The sequence below is a fragment of the Protomyctophum parallelum genome, assembly GCF_964188405.1.
Source record: "Protomyctophum parallelum genome assembly, chromosome: 1".
Taxonomy (NCBI): Eukaryota; Metazoa; Chordata; class Actinopteri; order Myctophiformes; family Myctophidae; genus Protomyctophum; species Protomyctophum parallelum.
Window position 1 is genome coordinate 41,970,669 of NC_139697.1, and position 17,393 is coordinate 41,988,061.

Consider the following 17,393-nt stretch of genomic DNA (forward strand, 5'->3'; position numbering starts at 1 on the left):
AGAGTAATATACAAGACACATTAAGATTAAATCAACGCAAACATCTAGGAGTAGATGTTTATGTTAGTACTTTGTTGCACCATGAGATTTGCACTTTGAGATTCGCAAAGATGTAAAGTGTGTTATAAATAAAATGTATTATTATTATTTTTGTCAGTCTCAGCTGTGCTGTGATAACATGAATTCAATTAATCTAAATGAGGATTTAAACTTAATTTCATGCCTGATTAAACCAACAGTCCACAACGGTGTGAATCTGGGACTGTGTCATTAGACACACGACTAAGACAAACAGTCTTGGGCATCAAATAATGACTTCCAACTCAAACAAACAAAGTCCATTTTCAAGGGCTCAATCACTAATGGATGCCTCAATCCATTCACTCAGGACATGTCTCGTATGGAGAGTGGCGAGGGTGTGCAGTGTGAGAGAGAGCTGGCGTGCTACCTGCAGGACTGTGAGTCCCTGCTCAGACAGCTCAACACGGACCTCAGTGTCCTCCGAGACGAGAAGTACTACCAGGTGGACCAGCTGGCTTTCAGGTGAGACAGACAGACAGACTTTATGGATGAATCTACAGTACAGTATGGGCTGAAGAGGTCAATGGTCTTCAGCGTCTTTTTCACAAACATGGGATTTAGTCCTTGGCATCCAGGTGACACAGGGGTAAAGTACTCACCCACCACTGTGGAGACTGGCGTTTGTTTCCTCCACAGTGCTCCTGGCTTGGCCGGGTCCTCCAACGAGCACAATATTGTCTGTGTTTGTCCCATACCATTATTGGGATCTTGAAAGCCTAAAGGTCAGGTTTTTTACCATAAGGCTGCAGCTTTGATAACTTTATCCATGGCATAATGCAACCGACGATCAACAATACCCAGTATATCAGTACGCTCCCCTCCCACAGAGTGTCCTGTCTACAAGAGGAGCTGGTCTCCCTGAGGCTCCAGTGCTCCAGCGTGTACAGGAAGGGACACTTCTCCCAGGCGCTGGGGACCATCGTGGGGGAGCAAAGAACGGGCCAGCGGCCCACCGACGGAGGCCTCTCCCTGGGGCAGACCCTACTGGGCGCCGTGGGCGTAGTGGGAGCCGTGGGGGCCGCCCTGCTCCGCAGACCCACGGCCCGCTCCCAGCTGGTGGCCATGTCGTCATCGGAGGACGAAGGAAGCCTGAGGTTCATCTACGAATTACTGGGATGGGTGGAGGAGACGCAGGTGAGATGGCGGGCCAGGTGGGAGTAAAACGATGGAGAGATAGAATGCCACGGGAGACGGGAGGGATTGAAGAGGTGAAGGGAGATTAACATTGATGTGTAGGGAGTTATCCATAGAGGCATGGGTTAGGAATGGATCAGATTCAGACACATATGTGTAGCAAGGTGAACAGGTTCATGAAGAGTTAAGCCTAATGCTTAATTTTAAGTTGCCGTACGACAGTGTGGCATGTAAAAAATTACCGATCTACAAGCTCACAATGCGTGTGTGTGTGTGTGTGTGTGTGTGTCAGGACATGTTGGAGGGGGCTGAGTGGGGGGCAGACCTGCCCTCCGTAGAGAACAACCTGACGGAGCAGAACACCATCCACACCGCTGTGGAGGAGCTTATGGGCAGCATACAGGAAGCACGCAACTATGAGGTAACACACACACACACACACACACACACACACACACACACACACAGTGTTGTTTGTTGTGCAGAGAGCTGTGTTTATTAATTACTGTGTTTTCTTTCCTGTCCTGTAGTCTAAAGTGTCTCCTAACTTCAAGAGCAGTTACTCAGAAACCCTGGCCAAGCTGGAACATCAGTACTACAAACTACTGGTCAGTGTGTGTGTGGTGTGCATGTGCGCACATGTTACCTTTTTTACCTTTTTTTGGCACCGGAACGTGTCCGTGTATGCTGCCCGTTCATTAATTACTGTATTGTCCCGAATATAAAACGACTCTGATTATAAGACTACCCCTATTTTTCAAGACCCCGGGCCTCGACTCATTAGTGGAAAAAGAACATTGAATATCAAATAGTTTAGTCCCTGATTATAATATAACCCATAATAATATACCTGTAGTCGTATATTCAGACCAATAGGGTAACTATACAAGTAGGAGTGCTGGCAATTATTTTCTTATGATCTCTTTGTCTGTGTGTGTACCCTAGGCCTAGTTCACCCCCAGTCTTAATTAATCCTGCTATGTGTGAATGGGCCAGGGAGGTTTATGCTAAATACTGTACATGTCATTATGCACCAGCTTTATTCCCTCTTTCTCTCCCCTGCTAACTCCGTCCCTCCCTCTCTCCCTCTGTATGTCCCTTTTTAAGGACACAGACGTGTCTTGTATCTTGTTCCATCTCTTATCAGTCTCCATTTGTTTTTGACTCTTTACACTCTATTTTTCTCCTTGCAATGATGCATGGTAGTTATTCAGCTTCTGAATCAGGTCAGCCTCAGGCAAACACTTAATGCACAATGAAATGGCCAGTATTGGTGACATTTTTACAAGACTTTAATTGTACCCCTTAAGGACCTCTCAGGGACCATGAAAATGTACTGCTTTTCTTTACACTCCCATCTTTCTTTCCCGTAACCTTTCTCAATCTGTCCAGTTGTGTCTCACACTAAGCCAGTTAATAGGAATGTACTTACGACTAAATACTTACGACTTTGACTTTGACACCGGAAACTCCGGAGTGTTCATTTAACATTTGTTGTTGTTGTACATTTCTCTTACCTGTCGCTCCGCTGCTGGTTGGTCGGTGTGATGACGTGGATTGTTTGTCTTGTTGCCGTAGGAACATTCGTCGTGGCGCCTGCGGAGCCTGGAGAGCCTGCAGGAGTTTGTGTGTCACTGCACGGAGGAGCTGATCTGGCTCAACGAGAGAGAGGAGGAGGAGATCAGCTTTGACTGGAGCCATCACAACACTAACATCCTCGACAAGAGAGACATGTACACCGTGAGTGGTGTACACACACACACACACACACACACACACACACACACACACACACAGTCAAAAAGGTGTTCTAATGACTCGTATCAGAATTCCCTGTTATATTTCCCTGAATTTTAACAGTAATGGCTCATTTGTACTTGAAGTACATTGGTAATTTGGTATCATGCGCCTAAAATACTGTAATACTAGACTGGCGCAGTATTTAAGTTTTTCTTTTAGTTGCTGTTATTTTATTGTGTTGTTTTTAATTGTGATATGGATCTTACTGGGTCTGGTTCAGTTATATAAATATCAATCAGGGGGAAATTTGTTTTCAGATTCACCCACATTTGTGAAGATACACAAACAATCAAATGCCAACATTCTGTTCGTCTCTCCTCTGCCCAGGAAATGAGGTCAGACCTGGACGACAAACAGGACATAATGCGTTCGCTCCAGGAAACGGCCGATCGCCTGTGTCTGGAGAACCACCCGGCAAAACAGACCGTGGAGGTACGGTTACCCAGCAGCCACCTCTTCCTCCTGAGTCATTTGGTGTTATTGGATTAGTCAGAATGACCTTTAGAGCATGGGTCTTCAACAGGGGGTCCGGGACTCCTGAGGGGTCCTCAGAGTTACTACAGTAACACCTTTATTTCTTTCCAGGCGTACAGTGCCGCCCTGCAGACACAGTGGCAGTGGGTGCGTGAGCTGTGCGTATGTGTGGAACAACACCTTAAAGACAACGCTACCTACTTCCAGGTAAAGTTCACTGTTCATCGGTTATTCAGCAAGACCATCTGTGCAGCAGCTGCTGTACATCACATGACACGTCTCATGATTAGAGCGATTTGTTTTGGCTCAGCTGTGGGAATCCAATTTTGCTCATAATGTAGTGATCTACCATTAATGTTGTTTTTCGGTCTCTGATCAGAACCCTCATGCGAGTCATAATCCTGTCGACTGAGAACGATGATGATGATAAACTCGCTTTGAAACGGTCACTGTTTTCTCTAATTCTGACAGTTCATGAATGACGCGCGGGACTGTGAGTCGTACCTGCGTCAACTCCAGGACTCCATCAAGAGACAGTACACCTGTGACAAGAACAGCCGACTGGGCAAACTGGAGGACCTTCTACAAGACTCCATGGTATTGATTGATTGATTGATTGAAATATTTATTAGCAGTTTTCAGAATTACAGTATATTTCAAGCACAAACTCAATACAAAGACTGTTAACTGTGAGTGGACGACCCAATTAAGCATTACACTTGTTTACAAGAGGGTCCACCATTTTCAATTCATCAAAACATTTAGAGACGTACAAATAGACACATTTCTCTATAGTCAAAGAACAGGAATTCATGAGTCCTTCTTCCTCTGGAGCGAAAACTCTGAAAGCTCTGTGTTTGGTCTAATAGCTAATAGGCGAGACTTGTGCTAATAGCATGTGTACAACGCACTGAAGCATAACTAACACAATTGCCTTCAATTTGGAGCAGTCATATAGTTGAGTGGGAATCGGAAGGTCTCCAATTCGACTCTCTGCTTGCCCAGTCTGTGTCAAAGTTTCTCTGACCGAGACACTTTATCCCTAACAGCTCCCCCTCATGCGCTCATCTAAGCCACCTGATCAGCCATTTGCTGGGTGAAGCAGTAAAAGTAATTTCCCCGAACTAGCTTGTTGTTGTTGTTGTTGTTGTGCTGGGTAGCTCTACGCATGCAGTTCTGACCACATGCAGTGAGGTCACATCTATTTGAGAGGGACGTTGCTGAATCATGCCTCCTGTGGCAAAGATGTTGAGTCTGCCACATTCACACCTAGTTCTCATATGAATGTGCGCGTGCTCATGCACACACATGCGCACACGCACGCGCACGCACACACACGGACACAGAGCAGATGGTGGCCATATATCGGGTCAGAGGAGGAATCTGTGTGTATGACGTCTTTATATTGTATGTCTGTCTGTGGGTGTTGTCCAAAAAAGTCTGTGTTGGTTTAGGCTCTGCCTCTGTTTATTTGTGGCTGCATGCAAGTGTGTGCAAATCCACATGCTTGCGTGCATGTTTAAATTAACGAGCATGTGTCCCTCCGTGATCTCCGTTTGTCTGTGTGTTTGTGTCGGCTTTCATGATTGTACATTTGACTTGTTAATAATTTCCCAACATTCAATGAACATTCAGTTTGGTGTGCTCAAACTCTAATTCTGAAAGACATTTGACAGGAGGCCGCCACAACGATAACCAATCAACCACCAGCCTCTAACAGTCTGAGATCATGAAATAAATGAAGGGGTATTAGACCCATTTCAACTTCTGCATACAGCTGCATCTCTAAACCTATCTTGTCTATAGTTGAAATATCTTGAAAATGTACTGGTGTTTTTTTACACAGGTTCAAAGACTTAAATAGTCTTCCAACAGACTGTAGAAGAGGGTGTTAAACATCATCATGAGTATTAGAGAATAGTCTTCCAACAGACTGTAGAAGAGGCCAGAAATTAGGCTTTAATCCACCTAAACTGACATACCCAGCTTCTTTGTCATAAGTTCATATACAGTACAATACTACACAACTCATATGATTTTTTTGGTGGATACAGGACTAACATTGAACTTTTATTGTAATTAATACCAGACTCATGGAATTCACATTGAAATTACTGTCAATAAAATAATTTCAGTTTACTCACCTATTTGCTATCATCACTGTTGCTACACTTGTGTTGTACAGGCGTAACTGCAGCTCATATTAGCTCAGTGTTTTTGCCACTGGCCTGTGAAATTCACTTTGGGGGTGTCACTTTATTAACAATAGCCTAATATCCCGCTAATACACTCGTTCATACACTGTCTGTCTCTCTCACTCTGGCATTACCTTTCTGTTTACTTGAGGTCTTTCTCTTCCTTTCTCTTCTCTCTCTAAAGAATCCTTAATTAGTCTCTGTCATTTGAGGAACACGCTAGAAATAAATGAAATGCAATTCTGCATGTCAGGATTAGGTTTTAATGCTGTGCGCCCAAGCCGTTGAGTCAGAAAATAATAAATATTCACACCTCTGGGGCCACAGGCTAATGGGCTAGTTATAATTTTCCACAACCTGTGCTGTACAGTAGCATGAACCATGGAGATATAAATAAATATATTTAAATATTTGATTGGGGTTGTGCAGGGTACAAGTGACTAAACATTAATGACTCAAAGCAAGGCATATAGTCCAGCAGCCAACAGGCTTTTTTTGTTCAAAGTGCGAAATTTGATAATATAATATGTGACCCAGGCCAACAGAATGTGCCTCATGTCGGCAGAATGAACATGCCTTAAATCAATAAATAAACTCGTTTTTTTTTTTTATGTGATTTTCTTTTTTTTTCATATTAATACAGTTTGAATGTTGAAGAAGGTTTTCATTCAAACAGATTGTTCATTTGGGCAAATGAAATGTATACATTTATACGTCAAAGTGGGCTTGTTTTTTAACAAGTTTCTGGAGGCAGAAGAGCGCAGTTCCGAGATTTGCATGTTGGTTACGATTGGTCCTGTAATCTCTTTGTCCTCAGGTTTCACGCTCTGATCACCGCCCATTAGCGTGCTTGTGTTTGTAAACACAGAAGTATTCTGGGCATTTGGGTTAGACTTTACAGAAAATAAACAAAACCACGTATAGCTACTCGCTGAAATACACTTCCCAGCTTGGAGTCTTTCACCAACAAACAACAGGCTAGAAGCTAGCTAGCCTAGTTAGCCGTTTGTGTCGTGTGTTAAAGAGCAAAGAGATCACACGTCTTTTCTTTTAATCACAACTCGCTCATTTCTTGCTCATTTAAAAAAAGGTTATATACTATGTAAACTATGAAATGCAGGCTTTCATTTGGTATATAGAACGTTTGTGTAGGCCGTCTCTAAGAAACGGTATCAATTGAAAAGGAAATGTCGGAAAATTGCTTAATTTTTTTCCTCGCGCACCCAGCAAAGAGCTACGTCTTTTCAAATACGGCCGTTAGTACTGTTAATTCAACATCCGGTGAGGGGAGGATACGGATCGTGTATGTATTGTGTATATAAATCAGGGCATACAGTGGGTGGGCTTTAGACCGGATGTAAGCCTTGCACACTAAATAGACACCCGATGTAGTATGAATCCACCCATCGAATGCACAGGAATTACTATAAATGAAACCAGGCATTGTGACTGCATGTGGACAGATCTGTTTATTAAAATAGCAAATCTACAAGCGCACAACATCATAGCCTGATGCGTCGATTTTATTTATTTAAAATACTGGGTCAATTGTCTGACTTTGATTGCTTAAAGTAGACCTGCATAAAATGGTGTACTGCAGCTATTTACAACCAGGTAGTGTATAAGTTAAATTGAACACTTAACTTAATATTTAATACTTGAATACTTATACTTAGTATTTAATACTTAGTACTTTCAAAAGGGTTTATTGGGGCACCTTACAAATTGCATTGTTTGTTCTACTGGCTTAAACATGTCAGTGTTTCTAGTGTTGCACTGTTGACAGCTAAAACGTCCTATTGTCTCTTGTCCCTCCCATTGTCACACCCACTTCTGTCCAGCTCTAAGGTGATAAAATGTTGTGAATATTGAAAAGGGCTTTTCTCAGCTTTGGGTGAAAGGCCCCAGTCATTTTAAAATGGTTATATCTCCTTCAATTATTGTCCAATTTCATTGAATGATACATCATATGAAAGCTTACATTCTGTACTTTAATAATCTGTAAAAATCTGAAAAATGGAAAAGGCGACATGAGGCATGTTTTGTTGGCACTGGTCACATATTAGTTTTTTTTTATTGGCTTAAAATGTCTATATACTGTACATACATTCATGAATCCACCTGCTGACCGGCTGTCATCATTGAACCATTTATTTTATAGGGGTGTTATAATTTGAATATACCTCTCTCTATATTACAAAAATAATATTCTTGACCTTGGGATGTGTCTACTACTACATGAAGACATTAATTATTCCATTCTAATCAAGCAATTCACTATTCTAGATTTTTTTGCGCCTGATGCCATGCCACCACACTAAAACACACACACACACACACACACACACTAGTAAAAATTGACTGCTTTATGATTGAACCGGTGAGCATCATCTTACTCCGCCCTGACAGGAGGAGAAGGAGCAGCTGATAGAATACCGCAGCTCAGTGGCCAGCCTGGTGGGCCGGGCCAAGACGGTGGTCCAGCTCCGCCCCCGCAGCGCAGAGTGCCCTGTGGGAACCACCACACCCATCAAAGCCATCTGCGACTACAGGCAGATAGAGGTATGGTACCCAACACACAGCACGCTGAGCCCACAGACATACCTAGAGCTGCAACCTGTAGTAGACCTGTAAACGCCACATTTCTAAATCCATATCATGGATCATCTTTGCAAAGAGATCCAAATGGCTGATGTCATGTGACCTACTGGTCATGATTTGGTTGCATCGATCAAACACACGTCATAAGGCAACCTGACCTTGGTGGTGGCTGTCCATGTGCAGCAGGACAGTGAGTGCCAAGACAGCTTAGGTTACTGCAATAATCGCTCTCACTTTTCCTCAATTTAATTTGAAGCTGCAATGCAGAACTGATTTCAATGAATAAAACATAATTCTAACCTAATCTGTATGGTAGACTATATTAATACTATATTACTAGCACATTTGCAGTGGTCCCCCTAAACTTCCACTTAGACCAAGTAGGACACCTACTGGTTTACAAGTGGTACTGCATGAAGCTCTTGTGCACAATATGTCCCTATGGCCAAGTGGGGATTCCCTCTTGGATGAGCGGTAGACATTGTCTCTCAGGCAGGTGACCTAGACATGACATTTTGCAATTGCAATTTTAAGTCCATTTCGATTTCAAACAACCACTATAAGTATACAATATATGGCAATGTCTCCGTGAGTACCAGGTCTGCCCCAGGTTGTCAAATATGAACACTCGTTACCAGTTTGACCGTACCATTCTGTTGATCCAACCATCATCTCCTCTCTCTGACATCAACCTCCTCTGTAATCCCCGACCAGTTGTAAAACGTTGCTCTATTGAGAGGGCCTTGAAGTTCCATGAGATGTTTCAGTAGCAGTAAAGACATACAGTGTTCAAACTGTTTTGCTCGGTCTAAATTGTCTCTGCTGAAGGGGCTCAAATCGTACAAGGGTTTCATACTGTTCAAGAGCCAATTATGAATAGCAAATCTCAGACAAATGTACCACTGAGGAACCTGAATGAGTGTGAGGATTACAGCACAGTTTAAAATGAAACATGATTGTTTTCGCACATTGCTGTATATTGATTGGGCATTACAGTCAGTAGTGAATGTTAACACTGGGCTGGAGAGGGTTAACACTTGGAGGAGAAAAATCCATTTGCCATCTGCCTCTGATCATGTTGACCCCCCTCAAAGCACAGCACTCACAGAAACCTGTCTCTTTCTCTAATGGTTAATTTACACTCCATCGCATAGTGTCATGCGGCAAAAATAGCAGATCTACATGCTCACGTGTTTCATCCTATTTACAGCATGCGACACTGGTGCTCAAAGTATGGCATAATTCAGGCTCAATGTGGATGCATATTGTACCTGCCATCTTTCTCTCTCTCTCTCTCTCTCTCTCTCTCTCTCTCTCACACTCACGCACGTCGCACATGCATGCACTCGCACTCAAACACTTTCTCCCTCTGCTTTGATGCCCTCAGGGACTTAGAAAGCCTTTCAATTATACATTGTGTGTGTGTGTGTGTGTGTGTGTGTGTGTGTGTGTGTGTGTGTGTGTGTGTGGCGTGCGTGCATGGACAGCTGGGTGGCTGCTCGCTGCCCTGCTCACTGAGGCGTAATGTCATAGAGGGGTGATGGAGGAATGTGGATTGGCTGCCACACGGTAAAGTCCAGAGTGTTCATTTAACAAGGAAAATACTGATCTGTAAGGGTCTCAGAGTTAAATGAACACTCTAGATTGTGCTGTGCAGGCTCCCATTTCAATCTCACTTTTTTTGTCGTCACCACTTATAAATGTGTAATTACACTGTCAGAGCAGTGGAAGGTGTGTGTGTGTGTGTGTGTGTGTGTGTGCGCTCGCCCTCTGCAGGGCACTCTGTCTGCTGTCCTTCACTGAACCTGAGGTCAAACTTGCACTTTGCAGTTTTCACAAAGTTAATTCTTCTTTCCTTTCCTTTCCCATCTCCTCCTCCTCCTCCATTCTCTCCATGCCCTCATGATTTCCTCTCACTCCCTCCTCTCCCTCATCCTCCTCTCGTCCTCTTGTCGGCTGGGCTGACAAGACAAACGTTCAGGTATATAGCTGCCTACGTTCTCTCTCTCTCACCTCAGATCAGCTCTTACACCGCGCACAAACACACACCGCACAGCCCTGCTTGCTCCTGCTTTTGTCAGCTGAACTCTGATCAGTTTTCTGACTTGATTTAGTTTGATTATTGTGGGTGAAGATATCTGAGATGGCAGTTTTCATGTTAAAACAGTTGTTAAAGTAAAGCTCACTTTAATTACCAAGTACTAACAATTAATATTATTGTGACATCGCTGCAGCACACTGCAGTAATACAGACATTAATAAAAAATCACACCTGTGTGAACCGAGTGGTGCAACTCCCCTCTCTCCCCCCCTTCTCTCTCTCTCTGCTCCGTCAGATTAGCTTTATTATGGATATCAATCCGCGTCGCTGAGAACTATTTTTTCATTATTATTTTGGCTCGGCCTTTCCTTCTTTAGCGAACCTAGACAGTCAGAAGTTGGATTTGCGTCCAGCAGGTGGCAGCCATGTCACATACTTCTCTCGTTCCAATTTCACGCATGCACACACCACTCGTGCTCACACAGGTAAACGGACATTGCTGGATGTAGGGGTGGTTGCACCACTCAAAAATGTAAGAAATCCTATAACCCACCGCTCTACTCATCAGTCTTAAAGGACCATACCGGTGGCCTGGCATGTTTAGCTTATTGACTACTACTTAACATTACTGCACACCATTTTCCAAAGCTTACCAGGCTTTGGTTAATCTTCAAAGGAAGTCAATGTTTCAAATTTGTTTCAGTACTACGGTATGGAAATCTATTTGTAGAGACTTGAAACGCACTTGCCATTAGTAATCCAATGCCACATTTAATTTGGCCTTATTTATTTATATTACATTCTATTAAATGCATCTTAAAGTACAAATTGATTTGAAACGTCTAGCCTAAAATAGCCCCTGGAGAAAAGATTCTCCAGGGGCTCTTAAAGCTAATTTTATTCGTAAAGCTAATTTTAGGTGAATGGTGTATTTTGCATCAGCATATAAATTATACATTTTCCAGTTGATAATGCATAACTTATATGCTCATTACTATACAATATATGGTATAAATTAGCCTTTACTCTAAGATGATGATGATGATGATAGCACAATACATCACATTAGTTATCTAATAACAGGACACTCTTAGCCTGAGATCAGTTGGTAGAAGCAAGCAGCAAACGTTGACTGAACTGAATTTAACACAAAATCAGTCATTCAGTCAGTATTAAGACAATTTTAATCAAAGCTTTTAAAAGGATCCCTGGCTAATAACACGCATATGGCTTAATACATTATAATTGCCCCCCCCCCCCCCCCCCCCCCCCCCCCCCCATCGCAAGTTGATGATGTAATTTGTCATGTGTGTTCCAGCCCTATGGAATATATGGAATGCATGTGCTAATAAAAACAATTCAAAATATTGCTTTGATGTTCATATTAACCTTAGGAAGTATTAAGTTGTTTTTGTATTGGCATATTCATTCCATACATTCCATAGGGCTAGACCACATGTGGACATATGACATCATCTGATGGGAGTGGTTCCTATTCAGTGAAAGATTATCAATTTATAAAATAAATACAATATTTAAGGTGTTTTTATTTTTAAATTTTAGTTTATAGAGGGCAATTATAATGTATTTAAGGCATATTTGTCTTATTAGCCAGGGATCCCTTTAAGCTTTAATGTACATTTTGTTTTGCAACATTAACATGTCGGTGTGTGTGAGTGTGCAGGGGATGGGGTGAGAGGGGGTGGTGGGTGGGGGGCAGTCATTTACACAGGCATATGTGACTGTATGTGCGACACTAAATGTCTTCCCCTTAGCCACTGCTTTGCCCGTCGTATTAGTTCTGAATGTATTTTTATGCCAGGTCTTTAAGCCTAAAACTCCTCTATCATGTCCCTTGGCTGAGGACTTGTTTGATGATGACAATTATGTCATTATATTTCCACATTTATTTAATGAGTCAACAATGGACCGCTAATGAATTTGAACACATTAGGTGTTTAGTTGCTGTCAAAATAGTGCTTTATTGTTTAAAGATTTTAAGTAGCTCTTGAATCCTTGCGCTGGATTCAGTTATAATTCATTTAGCATTTTGGTGCTTTCACTAACCTCATGTAACACCATGAGTGTTTTGCATTTTGTTTTGTGTCATGAGTTATCAATATCAGTTTTTGTTTTGCTCATTTTCTTCTCCCCTCCCTTCTTTTCCCCCTCTCCCTTTGATCCTGTTCTTTCCATTCACCCTATATTTCCTTCTGTCCTGTCGTCCATCTTTCCTGTAACAACTTCTTCTCTGGTTCCCATAACTTGTCATTGGGCACTGACTTCTCCATCACATACTGTAACACTGCCGGGTTGTCATCTTCATGTTGTCTTTACATCTCCCATCCTCCTTCCCTCCTCCTGGCTTTCCACCCATCCGTCCCTGTCTCACTCTATCCATCCGCCCCTCCACCATCTTCCCTCCATCACCCCCTCTCCATTACTCTGCCTCTACTGTATCCCCCTACCCCTTTGCGCCCTTCCCTGTGCCTCCCCTGCCCACCACCTCTCAGATCACAATAAATAGTGGGGAGGAGTGTGTCCTGGAAGACAACTCCCAGAGGACTAAGTGGAAGGTGATTAGTACGACTGGGAACGAAGCCATGGTTCCCTCTGTGTGTTTCACCGTTCCCCCTCCCAACCAGGAGGCCATCGACACGGCCAGCAGGTACAGTACACACGCCCACACAGGATGCTGTGTAGATCAAAAGGAACCAAGTGCCTCATGCTTTTATTTTTTACAAAGTTTTGACAGATAATTCTCCCCAATAATTTCTGTCATATTGAGCACACACATTTGAAAACTAACACACACACACGCGTGCGCACACGCATACATTTATTAACTAGTAATCCCTGTGTGTGTGTGTGTGTGTGTGTGTGTGTGTGTGTGTGTGTGTGTGTGTGTGTGTGTGTGTGTGTGTGTGTGTGTGTGTGTGTGTGTGTGTGTGTGTGTGTGTGTGTGTGTGTGTGTGTGTGTGTGTGTGTGTGTGTGTGTGTGTGTGTGTGTGTGCGCGTGCGCCTGTGACTGTGACTGTGACTGTGCACAGAATGGAGCAGTTGTACCAGAAGGTGATGTCTCTGTGGCATCAGCTCCATGTCAACATGAAGAGTGTTGTGTCCTGGCACTACCTTCTTAAAGACATCAGGACTGTCTCTGCGTGGAACCTGGACACGGTAACACTCACTGTGTGTGTGTGTGTACGCACGCATGCACACAAAGTACTGATGATATAAATTAATGTTCCAATGTTAAAAAAGCATCGTTTTGTGTACTGAGTCGGTTCTGTTGTAGTTTTCTGTCCATTTAAAAATAAATATTTTCTATTATGTTCTGTTCTAGTTTCTGTTCTATTAATTCTTATTCGATTGTGTTGTGTTCTATCAACACCTGTTCTTTCATTTTCCCTCCTCCCCACTCACCTCCCTTCCTCCTTCTCCCCTCCCGGCAGGTGCGTTCCCAACCTCAGTCGGAGCGCGAGCAGGCCCTGGAGCACTTGGAGAACCACATGGCCGACTTCCTGGCCGACAGTAGAGACAGCACTCTGTTCCCGCCGGCCGAGCGGCGTGACCTGGAGAGAGACGCCATGGAGGCCCAGGAGCACTGCAGAGAGCTGCTCCTCAACATGGAGACAGGTAGGGCAGTCACAGAGAGGACACAGCACCGCTTACATACAGTTAACATTACATTACAGTCACTCTCTCAGACTGTTAACAGAAAACTACTTGGAAAGCAGCAAATAATACAGTATACGTAAAATGAAGATGCGTAGACACACACACACACTGTTTGCTCGTACAGTATATGTCGATTGCAGCATTTGCATTGATGCAATTAACATGGAATGATTTACTGTATGGATTCACAATGATGCCATCTTTCTCTCTTTCCCTCCATCTCCAGTGGAGAAGGATGAGTCTGTATCTCGTTCGTACCTGTCTGAGCTGCAGAACATCAGGCTGCGTCTGGGGGATGCCGAGCAGAGACTAACACGGGGCATCCAGACTCCACCTCCCAGCAGGCTGTCCAGTGACAGCTTTGACAACGCTGTCCAGATCGCAGAGCAGGAGGTCAGAGCTGCACTCCGCCCCCACCTGCTGGTGGAAAGGAGCAATGACACCCCTCTTTGACTTGAACCTGTTTTAACATCACAGGCATTGATTTATAGCCTGGTAGAACCACTCCCCCTGCTGGACAACATTTGCATTCTGCCAGCTGGGTGAGTCTGGGATCTCTCAGACAGAGACATTATTATGGAGATATCAGATTTTTGTCCCGCTGCTTCTGGGTTCATCGTTTCTGCCTGAGAGATCCCAGATCCAGGCAGGAGGAGGGAACTTGTGAACTCAGTACTGCCGCAATCTGGCGGAGTCAGGTTAATTGATTTACGGTTTACCCAAAGATTTTACTGCATTATGAACTACTCCTAATAACAGGCATAGTAAAAACTATATTTGTTACGATTTTCCATACTTTAACCATATTAAGCCTGTTTGATGGTACTCATCATAATTGCTGAAGTCTAGCATATTCTAGGTAGCGATAGTTTTGTTATTATCGTTACCATATTGGGATTTTTGATTATCTAGATGGCATTTTCACTATGTAGGTGTACTTAATTTTGTATAGTGAAATGCACTTTATATAAAAGTCAAATAATTATATTGAATTTAGTCCCCACTCTTTTGGGGTGTTTTTGTCACTGCACGTGCAATTTCTTCCTCTGCATTTACACATTCTAACTATTTGGAGTGGGTGCTATTAATTCAACGCCCAGAGGGTATCTTTCTCAGGGACACTTTGACAAAAAGAAAATGTAATGCGTGCAAAAATAGTGAGAACTAATTAAACAAAAGCCCAAATACAGTACTAAGAATGCAAAGATAGTGGTATAAGTGCTGTGTAAGTTTGACCCTCCTCTATCTCTGTTTGTCCTCCAGAAGGTGCAGGTAGAGCTGGACACGCTGCGCTCCAGTCTGGGAGACGTTTCTCGTCGCTGTGTGTCTTTCTTCGAGGAGAAGCCATCGTCCTCCAGCGTGCCCGTCCTCCGCTCGCAACTCAACCAGGCTGTGGAAAAGATCGACCAACTGCACAACCTCTCCTCTGTCTTCCTACAAAAGTTAGTACCACCGTTCGTTTCAATAGAGCTAAGAATGATTTATACGTTGTTGTGCGACAGAGCCGAACATATACAAACTCCGTTTGTAAATGTTCGGCATACAGGCACTCATCCAGAAGCATCTTTCGTTGAGATATTACAGCAGACTTAATATAAATTATTAATTTGTAATGATTCTTTTAATAATGATTCTTTTAATAATCATTATAAATGTATATATCCTGCATGGTTATTCATTGTCACACAAAATAATCTGCACACAGACATGTCATGCACCATAACTTTCTCTGTACCCTGGCCTGTAGCTCTGCTTTTACCCATTAAAACCTGGAAAACGCATTTGTGTCATTTTTGTGCCATGCTGCGAGCTTGTACATCTGCTATTTTTGAAAAATAATAATAGCAGAATACTACTGGTTTAGAAGGCATTTGTAGAATCGTCCTCAGATCTTAATGGGACGATGTCCTTTCCAGGTGAGTAAAGTGTGGGGGTGTCCAAGGTACCTGTCACTCAACTCACTTTGAGCCGAGACAAAAAGTAATCTGTTTGAACAGGCGTGCGGTTTTGAAGTCTTTGAAGCAAGGAAGCCCGCACGACATGTTGTTACTACGTAACCTATTTATGAATAAAGAAAAAATATAATTATTTATAATTATAAGACCTTATTCTACCCCTGTGTTCTCCTGCAGGTTGAAGACGGTAGATGTTCTGGTGCGAGGCCTGGAGGAGGCAGAGAGTCGGGTCAGGAAGTATGAGACCAGACTGAGTGAAGAGGACATTGTGCCTGCTGACACCACGGCCATACACAACATCAGAGAACAACTGGGGGTAAGAAACAAAACACAGTTACGGTACCGACACTGTTCTCCTCTTGTTCTAGTTGCTATGAAAATCAAAATAAAAAGGACATTTATTATTTATTATTATAAAACCTTTATTCTATTTTACTCAACTTTTGGGGGGTTTTAAACTTTTTTTCTTCATGTTCGACAACAAGAACAAAGTAAACTGTGTGTGCTGTATAGTCTATTATACAGGTTCTGGTACGATACGGCTCAGTTTCAGATAAGGGTGTCAAACCTAATTTGGGCCCCTGCTCAGCAGGTGGTACCGCCTCTGAGTTATGGGAACCGGTACTTTCAAAATGTGTTAAAAAAAATGAATAGCTACAAACCTTAGGCGTCTGGAACGTTGGAAAGAGACATAACATTCCTGTGTGCTCTTCCATCACCTCACCAGAGGTGGCAGGAGGAGCTGCCGGAGCAGGAGGCCGTCTTCCAGTCCCTGCAGTCGGAGGTGGAGCGGGCCAAGGAGGCGGGCTCTCAGCTCAGCAGGCTCCACCCAGACCGCAGCAGCGATGTGGAGCGCCACCAGGAGAGAGCCAATCAGATCGCAGAGAGGTGGAGCGGTGTCAAGAGGCAGGTGGAGACGAGGTGAGATGCTAAAAAGAAGGGATGGATGAAAGGGAGTGTATGTAGTGAGACACTGTTAGACAGACTGGAGATGGATGGTCGATATTGGGATAAGAAATAGTGAAAATAGACAGTCTGTAGGTTCATAACGTGTCTACCGTATCTTGTTTTATTTCTGAATTATTTTTGACAAATTCAAGCCCCATGAAAAAAAAAAAAACAAGTTGAAAGTTGTTAAACTGCCACAATACTGTTATGAAGTTGATTGTCTCCACCAGGCCGAAGGCATGGGGAGAGAGAGTATGTTTTGCACTCCGTCCGTGTGTGTGTGTGTGTGTGTGTGTGTGTATCCGTCGGTCTGTCCGTCTGTGTACAGCTATTCTCCGGCACCGTTAACCCGGTCGATGCCAAATTTTGCACACTCCCTGGATGCCAATGATGAACCTCTGCCCCAAATTTTTCCAGACCGGCCTGCTATAGCGTCCAAAAATCCCGCAAATTGTTACACACTATCTCTATAGTCATGTGTTCAAG

The 17,393-nt window shown here is 43.3% G+C and overlaps 1 protein-coding gene across 11 annotated transcripts in view; it reads left to right on the forward strand.

Moving 5' to 3' along the window:
- macf1a (microtubule actin crosslinking factor 1a) overlaps positions 1 to 17,393 on the forward strand; it is a 266,103-nt gene that overhangs the window by 132,394 nt on the left and 116,316 nt on the right. For all 11 annotated transcript variants that reach the window (XM_083785940.1, XM_083785948.1, XM_083785944.1 and 8 more), the window contains 16 exons: positions 389 to 543; positions 909 to 1,215; positions 1,508 to 1,636; positions 1,746 to 1,823; positions 2,794 to 2,955; positions 3,343 to 3,447; positions 3,601 to 3,696; positions 3,961 to 4,086; positions 8,094 to 8,246; positions 12,840 to 12,994; positions 13,377 to 13,503; positions 13,779 to 13,962; positions 14,231 to 14,397; positions 15,268 to 15,446; positions 16,137 to 16,275; positions 16,687 to 16,880. In XM_083785940.1, coding sequence (XP_083642066.1) covers positions 389 to 543; positions 909 to 1,215; positions 1,508 to 1,636; positions 1,746 to 1,823; positions 2,794 to 2,955; positions 3,343 to 3,447; positions 3,601 to 3,696; positions 3,961 to 4,086; positions 8,094 to 8,246; positions 12,840 to 12,994; positions 13,377 to 13,503; positions 13,779 to 13,962; positions 14,231 to 14,397; positions 15,268 to 15,446; positions 16,137 to 16,275; positions 16,687 to 16,880 — 2,456 coding nt within the window. The remainder of the gene's footprint in view (positions 1 to 388; positions 544 to 908; positions 1,216 to 1,507; positions 1,637 to 1,745; positions 1,824 to 2,793; positions 2,956 to 3,342; positions 3,448 to 3,600; positions 3,697 to 3,960; positions 4,087 to 8,093; positions 8,247 to 12,839; positions 12,995 to 13,376; positions 13,504 to 13,778; positions 13,963 to 14,230; positions 14,398 to 15,267; positions 15,447 to 16,136; positions 16,276 to 16,686; positions 16,881 to 17,393) is intronic.